Raw genomic sequence first — 14,421 nt, 5'->3', positions numbered from 1 at the left:
AGTGGAAATACCTTACCCCCTGTGGTGTCTATGGCATGTCTGGTAAGCCAGTGTAGCACAGGGAGACAAGTTGAATAAAGTCTGTCAACTCTTAGAAAATACAATGTCTCTGTCCATTGTAACCGTTTTTGAGTCGGTGCCAAGCGACCGTCTTATACAGAGGGACAGGCAACCCTCTCAAGCGAACCTCCTCCCAGCACAAAATGAGACTTTATGTTCTAGTTAACTGGCCAGTCATTTGTATCAGTCCTGAACAGCAGCGGTTGTTACGTAAGACCGAGGTACAACCTGCATGTGGTCCAGCGACCGCTGCTGTCAAGAGCACTGTTTGTGTTCTTAGCTCAGCAGCAGGGTGTTATTCAGAGCATTGTTAACCAGATACAGGAGCCTGCCCCAGTGGCTGCTGGGAGTCTGGCCCGACACCCTACTGTCCACTCCCGATTGGTTGGTCTCGGGTTTCACAGCACTTATCTGCAGGTGCTTTCATTGGAGTCTCCAAATCTGAATTTGATAGGGGTCATTTCGTGTTCTTTTTATTGGTTGATTTAGCTGACACACACTTCACACACTCACATTGTGTACATGGCAGCCCTTGAAATGTGACTGTTACATAATGTTGATTGTTACTCCAAGCATAAAGACTGTTTTTCTAAATAGGTTAGCGAAGACATGTACAGTAAAAGAAGCACTGTATTTGACCATAGTACATTTGACTTTTTTCCTGACATTTACTCCCCCCCCCCCTTCTGTATACTTTCAAGTTTTGCCCTTTTAATAAAAAAGCTGAAATCCTTTTTTGATTTGCTTCACTTATACAGTGCAGCCTATTATTAGTTCTCTAACGTGCAGTTAAATCCTTAACTCCCAGAGTGGACCCTACAGTATTTCCTCTGTTTACTGTATTACACCTGTGTAGTGGCGCTGTTCTGCCATGTTTTCGTTGGCACATTGGCTCGGTGTTTACCATCACATTGTGTTGACTTTGCTCTGTATGTGTTTGCTGTGTGTTATTGGCCTGCGTGTGTTGACCTTGTCCTGTCTGTGTCTGCAGGGACAGAGCCCCAGCTCTACGATGTGCACTTCAGCCCAGGGGACGGAGCCGTGGGCTGCTCAGAGGAGTACGATGAGGTGGGTGATGTCATTGGATATAGTCATCGCAGTTCTCCGTGACATTAGTTACTACCAGCGATATGACCACTCACACAGACTTAAGTACATCAGGAAAGCAATGTGACTGACTGCACCACAGTATATGAACCCCCAACATAAAGCAGCATAATATGGGCCAGGGTGGTGAATGAGCAGTCCTGTATAGCATGGTACACCACTGTGACGGTCCATTGTAATTTATTTTGGTCTTGTGTGGTCCGGTTGTGCTGTCCCCATTGTCCCTTTGCATACAGCTCCCAGGCTGAAGTCTCTGTGCACTCACACATCCCATAGTATTTTCAGCAAGTGGCCAGAAAAGCTATCGTTACCCCACTGGGAATATTCCGCATGCTGAACACTACAGTTTGGCACCCGTCATATTTTTCTTTTGACTAAATATTGAATGGTTGGAGTCTGGTCGTACTTTACACACGCATGCTGTTATGTTTTTTCAGCTGCGGTGGACATATCTGAAATTCCTGGCTCCTCTTGTGTGTGGACTTGTAAATTCAAAAATGTCCTACCTCATATTCATCCTCACCAGCACCACCCCAACATCAACATGGTGAAAATGGTGGGTTTCTATGTTTGTAGTAAAAAAATATATATTTGGAAGGTAAGTGTTTTCCAATGACATTGGTGGACATCGTGTGATTTTGATCAATTTTGAGTAGGTGTTGCCTACTAATTGGTTGTTGATGTCATTGGAAATACTTATCTTTTTCTATCTTTTTTACTACGAAACATAAACGCGCCATTTTCACATAGGTTGACGTTGGGGTGGTGCTGGAGATGATGAATATGAAGACCTTTTCTTTCGACTGTTTTTACATGTTTTACATTTATTTCACCTTTATTTAACCAGGTAGGCCAGTTGAGAACAAGTTCTCATTTACAACTGCGACCTGGCCATGGTAAAGCAAAGCAGTGCGACAAAAACAACAACACAGAGTTACACATAAACAAACATACGGTGTGTGCAAATGTAGAAGAGTAGGGAGGTAAGGCAAAATATTATTCAGTCAGTTTGCTTCCAACACTGTAGAATGTGCACACTGTGTAGTTTCAGCGCCCCCTATTGGTATGGCTAATTAGTGCAGTCTGTCATCTCAGTATAATATACAGCAGTGGTCTGGCCAGGCAAGCTTTGGCTCTAACCTAGCACTTAAACCTTAGCGTTTACTTGACAGGTTGAATCAAGTCCAACACTGTTTTTCAATGGACTTTCATTTGTATTAGCCCTCCAATAATACCTATCTGGTTTGGGTACCTTTTAAATTGACATTATAGTCCCCTGGGGGAATTGAACCTACAACCCTGGCGTTGCAAGCACCATGCTTTACCAACTGAGCCACACGGGAGAGGAAAATTACAACTAATAGCCTTTAGTTATTGCACAACCTCCAAAAACACAGTGAAGATAGTTGCAGAAACGGTTTGCTTAAAATCAGTGTTGGGTGTCCTCTCCATGACATTGAATTAAACATTACCTGCTGTATCACTACAGTATACATTTCTAACAAATGTCCTGCCCTAAGAAATAGCGGTAGCTGTATTGGATGGAGTTTGGGGAGAGTTGGTGGTTGGTGCTTTTAATGTCAATGCCACACCTGTGTCCCTGAACTCGTTGTTTTCCCCCTGGGGTCCTGGCAGTAAGGTTCCTCACTCAATGGCCACACTGTTCTAAGCCTGTTTGCTCTCAAAACAGGAGAGGTGAGGTAGCTGGGCGGAGGGCCTGCTTGCCTTGAGAAAACCAAACACTCCACCCTCCTCCTCCTACTTTTCCTCTTCCTTGTCCTTCCCGCTCTCAGCCGGCTTGTTTACGTCCCCAAAAATACCCAACCAGTGTGTTGTTACCCCTTGTTATTGTGAGAGTATCTCTCCCTGTCAATACTTAGCCATTGTGGCCTAACCTCTTCTTATAAGGAAGAGATGCATTAACACAGCCAATCCAGACCCCTCTCCTCCAATGGCTCGATCTCTGGGCTTACAACGTGCTGGTTTTGCCTCCTTAAAGGTCCAATGCAGCCGTTTTTATCTCAGTATCAAATCATTTCTGTGTTAACAATTTTGTACCTCACTGTGATTTGTTTTTAATTAAAATGGTCCAAAAAATAAATAAATGCTTTTTTAGCAAAGAGACATTTCTCAAGCAAGAATTTTGCTAAGACTGTCTGGGAGTGGTCTGAATGGGTAGGGGGAAAGTAAAAAATAGCTGTTATTGGCAGAGCGGTTTGGAACTCTCTCTCTCATTGTTTTAACTAATTTACGGCCAAAACTCCGTCCCACCAAAACAGGCTGACGTTTCAGACAGTGTTTTCAAACTTCCCTTACTCTCTTTTTCACAGTATCCAACCTCATAGTTTGGAAATATATATATATAAAACACATGAAAATCAAATGTTTTACTCCACTGGGCCTTTAAGGTAAACAACTAGTCAGTTTATGGCTATGCACGTACAGTTTATATGGCCCTCTTCATCCAATCATACAAGCCTGTAAAGACAGGTAGAACAGGCGGTGGCTTAATGATTCACCCTGTCACATTGGTCCAGGAGCTAGAGACATTGAAGTAGAAAAAGTTAAAGGGAACATTGCTCCCTTTCTTTCATATGACATTTTGATCATCAAATTCCATGAGAGGGGTAGTTGGGGTGGTAGTGGCAGTACGGGCTGTACCCTTGCCTTCGGACTCTTTCAGTCTCCAGACTCCACCCCTTTTGAGAACCCACTGGAGCTGAACTAGGTGTTGGGCATTCTATGTTTTACACTTTTGCTTTCTGAGATTGAAAAGGAGGAAGCGCTAGGAGGGGAAATTACTGGGGGGTTTCATTACAGGCCAGTCTTCCTGCCCGTGAGCCCCAGGCAGACAGCATGGTTTTGGGCATGGTGGACAGCCTTCTGGGCCCGGTTCCTCCTGGAACTCAACACAGACAGGTATGGGAGGGTCTCCCATGATGGCTCTCTTGCTCTGGACTCATTGAGACTCACCTGGCAGGCTCTTGTTATAGCTAAATGTCTTATGAAGTTCTATTGAGTGTCTATTTGAACATTTTGATGTTTTTTTGTGCTTTAGGAAGTGAAATCTCTGTGTTAGTCAATGTTGACTCAAGGTGTTGACACAGTAGGCTTTGCTTGGCACGGACATCTGAAACCTGACAGGTTGGAACTGAAATGTGTTTATGCCGCATCAGTTGTTTGGACGCGGCTCTAATTGGCTTTTCACTGCCATTGGCAACAGTTGAATTGCGACTACGCTCTCCTATGAGAATATTGTTTCTTTGCTTGTTTTCTTTGATGAACCGTCTATGATTGGTGATGTGAAATTTTTTAGCAGACTTATCTCAAGATTTACACAATTTGGCCTATACAATCTACGACGATCATAATTCATCTGTTCTGCTTGGTTTCATGATATACGTAACAGCTTGTTAATCATTACCATCGTTTGTTTCTTTCCATATCTGCTCAGGATGCGTCACAGATAAACATCTTTCCTCTGGAGTCATAATTGATATCAATGAATGCTGTCAGCAAAATTATAGCTCGGAAAAAAGTAGGCCGTAAGAGTCAACCGTATCCAGTACAGCCTCTAGTCATAGGTGTTTTTAATGTTGATTTGCTTATACAGTCCACCCACACATTAGCTACTGTATGTACAGTGCATTCGAAAAGAATTCAGACCCCTTGACTTTTTCCACATTTTGTTAGGTTTCAACCTTATTCAAAAATGGATTCATTTGTTTTTGTTCCTCATCAATCTACACACAATGTCCCATAATGACAAATCAAAAGCAGGTTTTTAGAATTTTTGGCACATTTATTAAAAATAAAAAGCGGATATATCACATTTCCATAAGTATTCAGACCCTTTAGTCAGTACTTTGTTGAAGCACCTTTGGCACCGATTACAGCCTTGAGTCTTTTTGGGTATGACGCTACAAGCTTGGCACATATATATTTGGGGAATTTCTCCCATTCTTCTCTGCAGATCCTCTCAAGCTCTGTCAGGTTGGATGGGGAGTGTCGCTGCACAGCTATTTTCCAGTCTCTCCAGAGATGTTCGATTGGGTTCAAGTCTGGGCTCTGGCCCTGCCACTCAAGGACATTCAGAGACTTGTCCCGAAGCCACTCCTGTTGTTGTCCTGTTGGAAGGGGAACCTTTGCCCCAGTCTGAGGTCCTGAGCGCTCTGGAGCAGGCTTTTTTAAAAAAGGATCTCTCTGTACTTTGCTCCGTTCATATTTCCCTCGATCCACACTAGTCTCTCAGTCCCTGCCGCTGAAAAAAACATCCCCACAGCATGATGCTTCTACCACCATGCTTCACCGTAGGGATGGTGCCAGGTTTCCTCCAGATGTGACGCTTGGCATTCAGGCCAAAGAGTTCAATCTTGGTTTCATCAGACCAGAGAATCTTGTTTCTAATGGTCTGAGAATCCTTTAGGGGCCTTTTGGCAAACTTCAAGTTGGCTGTCGTGCCTTTTACTGAGGAGTGGCTTCCGTCTGGCCACTCTACCATAAAGGCCTGATTGGTGCCTGATTGGTGGAGTGCTGCAGAGATGTTTGTCCTCCTGGAAGGTTCTCCCATCTCCACAGAGAAACTGTTGACCTCTGTCAGAGTGACCATCAGGTTCTTGGTCACCTCTCTGACCAAGGCCCTTCTCTCCCAAATGTTCCGTTTGGCCGGGCGGCAAGCTCTAGGAAGAGTCTCGGTGGTTCCAAACTTCTTCTATGTAAGGATGATAGAGGCCACTGCGTTCTTGGGGATCTTCAATGCTGCAGACATGTTTTGGTACCCTTCCCCAGATCTGTGCCTCGACACAATCCTGTCTCGGAGCTCTACGGACAATTCCTTCGAACTCATGGCTTGGTTTTTGCTCTGACATGCACTGTCAACTGTGGGACCTTATATAGACAGGTGTGTGCCTTCCCAAAACTTGTCAAATCAATTGAACTTACCACAGGTGGACTCCAATCAAGTTGTAGAAACATCTCAAGGATGATCAATGAAAACAGGATGCACCTGAACTCAATTTCAAGTCTCATAGCAAAGGGTCTGAATACTTATGTAAATAAGTTTTTTATTTTTTATAAATTAGCAAACCTTTCTAAAAAAACTGTTTTCACTTATTCATTATAGGGTATTCTGTGTAGATTGATGAGGATTTTTATTTTTTTAATACTTTTTAAAATAGCACTGTAACATAACAAATTGTGGAAAAGGTCAAGGGGTCTGAATACTTTCCGAATGCACTGTACCTACCAGACATCATACTGCTGTTTTTAGTCACCTGTTAATGATTTCTCAATTCAAACGATGTCCACTTAACTCTCTTTGTGTACCAGGGCGGCAGGTAGCCTAGTGGTTTAGAGAGTTCTGACAGTAAATGAAATGTCGTTGGTTCGAATCCGGGAGCTAGGTAAAACATCTGTCGATGTGCCCTTGAGCAGGGCACTTAACCCTAATTGCTATGTAAAGTCGCTCTGGATAAGAGCGTCTTGCTAAATAACAAAACATGTACGTACTTTAGACCACAATTGTGACATTATATGATTACTAACTTTGTCTTAAAGGATAACTATAAATATCCTATTTCCCTCCTGTAGCAAAACGAGGTGACGGACAGTGCATACCTGGGCTCGGAGAGCACTTACAGCGAGTGTGAGACGTTCACCGACGAGGACACGGGAGCCCTGGTCCAGCCCGAGATGCACGAGGATGTGGAGACGGACAGCGGCATCGAGGCCACGCTCCACGACCCAGAGGACAGTAGCAACAGGTCAGTTCTGGCTTACTTTTGCCTCTGCATGGTCATTCACAGTTTTCTCAGGACAGGCCCCTGGCCCAATAGTTAGTCCTGATCATCACCTCTAACCTTGGCCCCTTAACTCGACCCACATATGGTTGGCCAAAATCAAACCCTAACTATACCCCTTCACCTCGTACTTAGAACTACCATAATCATTAAAGGTAGACTCAGCGAAATGGCGTTGCTACGAGCAGCACAGCGGATATTGCGATGTGCGAAATGCAAGACCATCGCACACAGTATCTGCGCATGTGCACGGGTACGCTTCATGATTTTACCACGTGCTAGCCACGGGACCAAAACAGCGACGAAGTTGAGGCTCTCGCTTCAACACTCTTTGTTGCTGCGGAAATTGAGCCACCGTGCTGTTTACTTTCTGCATCTACGTCATATCGCTGAGTCTACCTTTAACCTTGCGCTAAAGTTGTAATTTCGTATGTAGCTAAATCGATGTGAGGCAAAGGTAGGTCGAAGCTGTCCTGAATACCACCCACGTTGAAACACTGCTAATCACTCAGACACCAGGGTTTGACTGTAACATTATGGTACATATAGGTCGAAATAGTAATGGTAATTAACTAGGATAAGTCAAACCAACGCTAGCTCCAGTCATCACAGCCTCGGTAGCATCAAGCCTCTGTATCCCGTCTTAGTTTCTAGAGACGACTTGGAGTCTTATGTGGGTCACCAGACAGATTAGAGGCAATAATAGCCACCATTGTAATGGCCCTGGGCTTAAAATACCTTTCGTCTACCGAGAACAAAACGTCTTATCATATCAATCTAACTGAAGACGCCTTTTGTTTATGGTTGCTCCAGGGTGGTTGGTCTTGGCTGTTCCTCAAGTGCATGCAGGCTCTAATGTGCCTCTAGTCTAATTACCATGGTTTGTTTTGATCAGTTAACAAATGACATAGATCATGTTATTGTCTTACTATTGGATGATTACTGTTGGCCAGATGTGTTTTGAACTCTTAGATTTGCAGTGGGACCTGTCTTCAACACATGGCAGATAACTTGCAAGATAAAGCATTATAAAGTGATGATTGTGATGAAATGCAGTACATGGTTATTTGAGGAACAAAGCCTGGAGATCGTAGTTATTTTGAGTGACGATTGTTTTTATTTGCTAAGGACCAGATGGTAGAGAATCGAGATCTTAGGTCATCGACATCATTTTCAAAGGCGTAATAGATCACCGACAGTTTGAAATGAACGTGCTTACCCAGTTATTAAAGTACACTTTGGTTGTTGAACATTCTGCCCTCGTTTTTTGCTGCACGATATTCGAGGTGACCTCACACTCAGACACAATGTAAAATCCAGAGACCTTGAAGAGACAGCTATGTGTGCCCTGATCTATCCACTGTATGTTTGAGTTTGTCTTTTGGTTGACTGTGAGCTTTGAGACAAGTCGATCTTCAGTGGCCAAGAGTTATGTGTTGCTGCAATGATTACAGTAAGTTAATCTTCTATGTTGACTTTTACCTGCACTTCTACCTCAACTTTTCTGGTTAGCGGAAATCAGGCAATAGCATGACACCTCTTGCCTTTTGAGCTCTATTTGTGTAGTATTATCAATGCCCAACGAGTTTGTTTCAAGTCAATGCTACTTTATTTGTCCCCTAAGGGCAAAAACTAGACATATTGTCCCTTCGGGGCAAATACTGATAACATAAACCATTGTCTTGCGCTCTTTGTCTAAGGATTTGTTTTGGTAGGGTTCTTCCACCCCTAAGGATTTAATTGAGTCAATGGTTAGAATGAAGCAAAGATTATCAGCTGTGGTCACTCTGTAGTGCGTACCCCCAACACCCTGTTCCTAAGATGTCAGATTAGTGCCTGCCACCTGTTTGGAACAGCCACTTGACAACGTCCTTTTCACAGGCAGTTCCAGATATCTCTGTCAAGAGCTTATGCGTTTAAGTGTTTGATACCTAATTGTAGAAGTTTACATCGACTAATTGTTGATTTGGGCTAATTTGTGCCGAATTTGGCCGCGAGGGATTTTATATGCCCCCCCAAGTAAAAACAGCTCAAAGTGATTTTTATATAAAAACAGCTCCAAGTGATTTTATATGCCCCCCCAAGTAAAAACAGCTCCAAGTGATTTTATATGCCCCCAAGTAAAAACAGCTCCAAGTGATTTTATATGCCCCCCAAGGAAAAACAGCCCCAAGTGTTTTTATATGCCCCCCACAAGTAAAAACAGCTCCAAGTGATTTTATATGCCCCCAAGTAAAAACAGCCCCAAGTGATTTTATATGCCCCCCAAGTAAAAACAGCTCCAAGTGATTTTATATGCCCCCCCCCAAGGAAAAACAGCTCCAAGTGTTTTTATATGCCCCCCACAAGTAAAAACAGCTCCAAGTGATTTTATATGCCCCCCAAGTAAAAACAGCTCCAAGTGATTTTATATGCCCCCTCCCCCAAGTAAAAACAGCTCCCAAGTGTTTTTAATTTTGGAAATCTGTTCCAAAGTATTCCCACGCATAATAGAGAGATACATTTGATCGGACACTAGTGCTGGGGTAGTGCTGGGGTCAGTCACGAGGGAGGAGGAAGTGTAGGGGAATGAGGTCTTATCTGCTGACTGTGTAACCTGTCTGTCCGGGTAGATGACGGATCTGGGGGGGTGGACCAGTTAACAGGGATGTGTTTGGACTTCCTGTCAACAGCTGTGCCTTGAATTCCAGGAAGTGTGGAGTTTGCTCTTTTTTTGCTCTTTTCCTTTTTTTTTCTGGAAGGGGCCCTATCTTTCCTTCGTGCTGATGGGGGCCAAAGCGCGGCCGGCAGGCACTTCCACTTTCTCCTGTTTCAGCAGTCCTGCACTATCAGCGGTTTGGCAGGAATCATGGAAGGTCGTCCCCTGACTCACCAGGCTGAACTTCCCAAGAAATAAAGGACTTTCAGTGTATTTTGACCTTTCGCTGGGCTGAATCGTGTTGACACATTTTGAATAGAAATGTATTCCACTGCCAAACTGCAAAGACTATCCAACATCCATTTTCTACTCTGCTATGTCAGATCATGCCCCTGTTACTCTTGCCATACAGGTGTTTTCTTATACAACTTTCTAGATTTCGCTTGTTGTGGCTATCTCAGGCCTCGCCTATCAATTCGTCCTTGAGGCAGATTCCTCTGCGTTTCAGCTCAGTTCCTTCTTTGAGTTCCATATTTCCTGTGTTGAATTGCCCTGTCTGTCACCGAGTCAGAAGATCACTGCAGGTGAGTTACACAAACCAACCACAACCATTTTGAGTTGACGTCACGGTGAAAAGGTTTACAATGGGTGTCAGCGGTGGGATCACACCGCTGACAGCAATCAGATGTGCTACTATAAAATTATAAATTGGCTTCATGAAAGACGCTGCAATTGTTGTACAGCAGCCCTGTGTGTGTATCTCACATCATATCCCACTGGAGTCCACTGGAAACATGTGATGAGTCCCATGATGATCCTGCCCCATTAAAAAAAACAACGAATTAAGTGAATCAGAACAATAACAACACACTCCCACCTCCCTGTCATGTGCTCTTGCATGAAGACCTAGACAAATTTCCTATTCCTACACATGATGACTCAACACTGTCAGTAACATTTAACAAAATGTTTAAGCTTCGGTTTTTCAACTCCTCCTAGTAGTTTCTGTGCCCCGGGAGACGGCCGTTACATGAATGAGTCTATGCTCTTGGCTGGGGATTAGGAGTTTAACAGGATTACCCAGCCCCAGCCCGTCCGCCCCTCGTGTCCTACCCCAGCACTACCTCACTCGGCTGGGCCCGGGCCGGTCACCGCACCTGCCTGGTGCCTCTGCTTAGCCCTTAATCGTATTAACCCTCAGCCACTCACAGCCTGCCTCCCCGTCTTGCCACAAGTCTACGGGGACGAGCCCATGGTAACAGGGGACAATCCGGCTGGTCACTTGTGAGGACTGATCATTTGTGGTTACAGACTGTGAGGAAGACTTTCTAGTCGACCAAGTTGGCGGTAACCTATAAAACGTGCAAAGAAAGACGAGTGTGCGACTCTCAGTAACATGTTCTGGGTACCATGGACTAATCCCTTGAGTGGACAAGGTCTTTGGGATCGTCTCCTTAACTGAAGAACTGAGCAGTACTCCTCTTGGGTTGGTGTGACCAGTGAGCATTCAGGATTCCACTCTGGTTGACTGGAGGTCGTCTGTCTCCAGTTGCTCCGAGGTTGAGACGCGGGGGCAGCGGGCGGCGTTTAAAGATGCGGTCTCTCTCCTCACCTGCCCTCCATGTGCGGGACCTTACTAGGGACCTCAGTGTCGGGCTGAGTAGTGGGTAAGTGGGCCCCGAATGTTGGACTGCGAGTCAAATGTATTGAGGTTGAGGTTTTGAGTGCTATGCTAGAGTGTTCAAGTGTTAGGGTGTCGCAAGTTTTGTGCTGAGTCAGTGTTAATTGTTTTTTAATGTTGGTTTGAGAGAGGCTGAAGTGTATCTGAAGTTGATCAGTGTTTAAGTGCAGGCTACCCTGTCGGTGGTTAGCGTACAGTGAATTTGAAGGTAGGATTGAGTGGGTTAAAAGTCTGTTGACTCTGTATGTGTAAACACAAGAAATAGAACTAGGCTTTGTCATTGGATTGACAGCAACCCTTGGAATGGTGCTGAGATTTATATCCTGTGTGTATGTAGCTACAATCCAGCCACCCTTCATGTCCTGTTGGGGTACAAAGGAAAGTCTGGCTATCTAATACCCTTTCTTGTTACAGAAAGCAGGGCCACTGTATTGTATATATATATATATCATCTGAACTCAGGTGAACCTACCAATTTGGCCGTCGCAGACTAGCCAAGCATGTCTATTTTGGTGGCTAAACATGACTAACTTTAGCTTTCCATGTATTTGTGTGACAATTTGCCTGCTAATTTTAAACTTGACGAGAAGCTTTCGCCCAGTCTCTTTTCAATTAAGGTCACCCCTTAAGCTTACACTACATAGAACCAAGTGAAAGCGCCACTCTCATGCAGTGAGTGTAGCTAGACATCAGATGTATATTGCCGGTGGACCACGAACATTAAATGTGCTTCATCTTGACCAACGAGTCTGTGGGATTAATGAATTATCAGATTACCCTTAAAGACAACTGATTTTAAAACTTGTCCAGATTGCCGGGCGCTTTGTAGGGCTGTCTTAATCTGGGATGCCAAATATTCTATTTGTTGGATTTAGGCTAGTTGCTTTCAATGCATCACAGTTCAACACAAACAGTGTGCTAAAGTCTGCATATAGAACTTGGAACTTATCCACACTCGTACTGTGATAGTTGAGCGCTTCTAATTTGGTTGAAGCCGTGTTAAAATAGATCATCCGTGTTACGGAAGCGATGCCTCCGTGGTCTGTTGGTGAAGGAAACTCAGACCTGTTTTTACAGTGAAGTGATAAACAGAGATAGTCAGGTGTAAAAACTAAGCTCTAGCCCTAACCTTAGCCCGTAAATGAGTTTGTACACAATCTAAGGAACAAATGCACATACAGGCATAGAACCACAAACCATGAGTAGGTCAATTCAAGATTTTTCTGGCATTTCCACCCCTGAGACACCATTGATACAGACACCAATACAGTCACAAATTTGGGTAAATGTAGAAAAATACCTCCGTGAACGTGGCTATATGCAATTCCTGTGTGTGTACCTGAAGGGGTATTCTTCCTCCTATGTTTCCCTCTCTCTCTCTCTCTCTCTCTCTCTCTCTCTCACTATCACACTCTCTTTTATACACAATCAACTGTTTTCTCTCTCCCTCAGGTTCTCCCTGAGCTCTGAGTTGCACAGCCACACCCTGGTGACAGTGATTGGCGGGGATGAGGAACATTTTGAGGACTTTGGGGAGAGCAACACCTCGGAGCTGCTGCTGGACACCACTGAGGAGGGAACCGAGGGAGAGGGGGACTCATCCCACCTCCAGACCCCCGACCAGAGCAACTGCTCCTCCCTGCTACTCTCTCCCAGGTACGGGCCACCCTAAAGAACAGCAACCAGGGTCATACTGAGCACTCAGAGTAAGACTGTGACAGCCTACACGTTCATATACGACACAACTGCTATGTTTTTAAGTGCCACGAATCAGTTCAAAACTCTGGCGTGTCGGATGAAGGTCACCCACAGTAGCTGCCACATTGTTACCAACAATAACATTACTTTATCCTAGGGCATCGTCTCTAAAGTCAAACACACAGCGCAGTTGTTGGCTCCTGTCAGGGAACAGGGAACGTGTTGTCTTGCTGGATAGAGTAGCACGGTGGATTTAGTCTCTGGAAATGGTGGTGGCACATTCCCAGCTACATTCTCAGCTCTAGTGTCCTAGCCACAACCTTCCCTGGTGCTGTTATAACAAGACTGACTGGCTGTATGTTTGGAAAGACTGGAGGTCAAACATGGATAAGAACTCTCTGGAGACCTCATTTCCAGTCCACTCCCACTGACTCCTGCTCCTGAAGGGCGAGGTAAAAAGGGAACAAGGGCAAAGTTCACTTACTTAGAACTCTTCCTGTTGCTGCTTACTCTTTAGAGCGACTACACACCATACACTTACACATATCCAGTCATCAAGGGTAGACATAACCAAGCGTGTTTATTGAGTGGAATTCAGACCAAACGGAGAGTTACAGGATTTCCATAGGCTCGCTAACAAAGCTGGCGTTTGAGCCAGCCAGTATGGACTGTGTTAAGTCTGTCTCACCTGACCACATCTGATCACTCACTCCCCTCTCTCTTTCTTCTGACACAGTACTGCTCTGCCTGAACACTCCTGAGCACTTCCCCTCCTCTTTTTCTGCAGCCGCTCCACCCCCTCCTTCTCCCACACTCTGTTTTCATCAGAGACCCTAAGCCGGATAATGCGTAATTCCCATTTGGGTGATATTTTTCCCTATCTTTCATGCCTGCAAATTCTTAGCCAGCTAACTGCCTGGGTTTTTCTCGGTCACAATATGGAAATAAGCCGGCCCAAGTGGATTGGCTTTAATGATTCCTTCCGAGTTACCAGTAATTCTAAACCTTTCCCTCCCTCTGTAAGTCACCCTTACAACCGTCAATTCCTTCCAACCAGAATGAGTGGGCACTAAGGCAATTTGAATGAGGCCATTGTGATTCAGGAGCATTGTGGTTAGTGACGTAGTGTATGCGGTGATGCCGAAAATTTCTCTGACCCTCTCCACACTGCTGAGTGTAAACACACTCCTCTGTACGCACAGGACGCTAACCACTCTCCTCATCTTACTAGACACACACACACACACACACACCTAGATGTTACACTGCTGCTTCACTGCCACTCTGTCTACAAACCCACACTTCTGCATCACTACTACTGCTACACACAAACCCTACTGCAGCTGTTACTTCACATAAGTGTCCTTCACTACAGGCCAGCCAGCAGAACATGCCTGAGACAGCACAGCAGTGATTCTCAGGAACCTATGACCACCTCG

General features: G+C 44.7%; 1 protein-coding gene across 3 annotated transcripts in view; it reads left to right on the top strand.

The window, feature by feature from the left end:
* rab11fip3 (RAB11 family interacting protein 3 (class II)) overlaps positions 1-14,421 on the top strand; it is a 51,737-nt gene that overhangs the window by 19,302 nt on the left and 18,014 nt on the right. For 2 of the 3 annotated variants that reach the window (XM_024386862.2, XM_024386864.2), the window contains exons 3-5: positions 1,052-1,128; positions 6,757-6,929; positions 12,737-12,940. In XM_024386862.2, the coding sequence (XP_024242630.1) occupies positions 1,052-1,128; positions 6,757-6,929; positions 12,737-12,940 (454 nt within the window). Of the gene's footprint in view, positions 1-1,051; positions 1,129-3,722; positions 4,087-6,756; positions 6,930-12,736; positions 12,941-14,421 lie in introns of those variants that run through there. The other variant, XM_024386865.2, reaches the window with a different exon arrangement.

The sequence above is a fragment of the Oncorhynchus tshawytscha genome, linkage group LG24 (assembly GCF_018296145.1).
Source record: "Oncorhynchus tshawytscha isolate Ot180627B linkage group LG24, Otsh_v2.0, whole genome shotgun sequence".
Classification (NCBI taxonomy): domain Eukaryota; kingdom Metazoa; phylum Chordata; class Actinopteri; order Salmoniformes; family Salmonidae; genus Oncorhynchus; species Oncorhynchus tshawytscha.
This window is presented reverse-complemented; position numbering and strand designations above follow the sequence as displayed.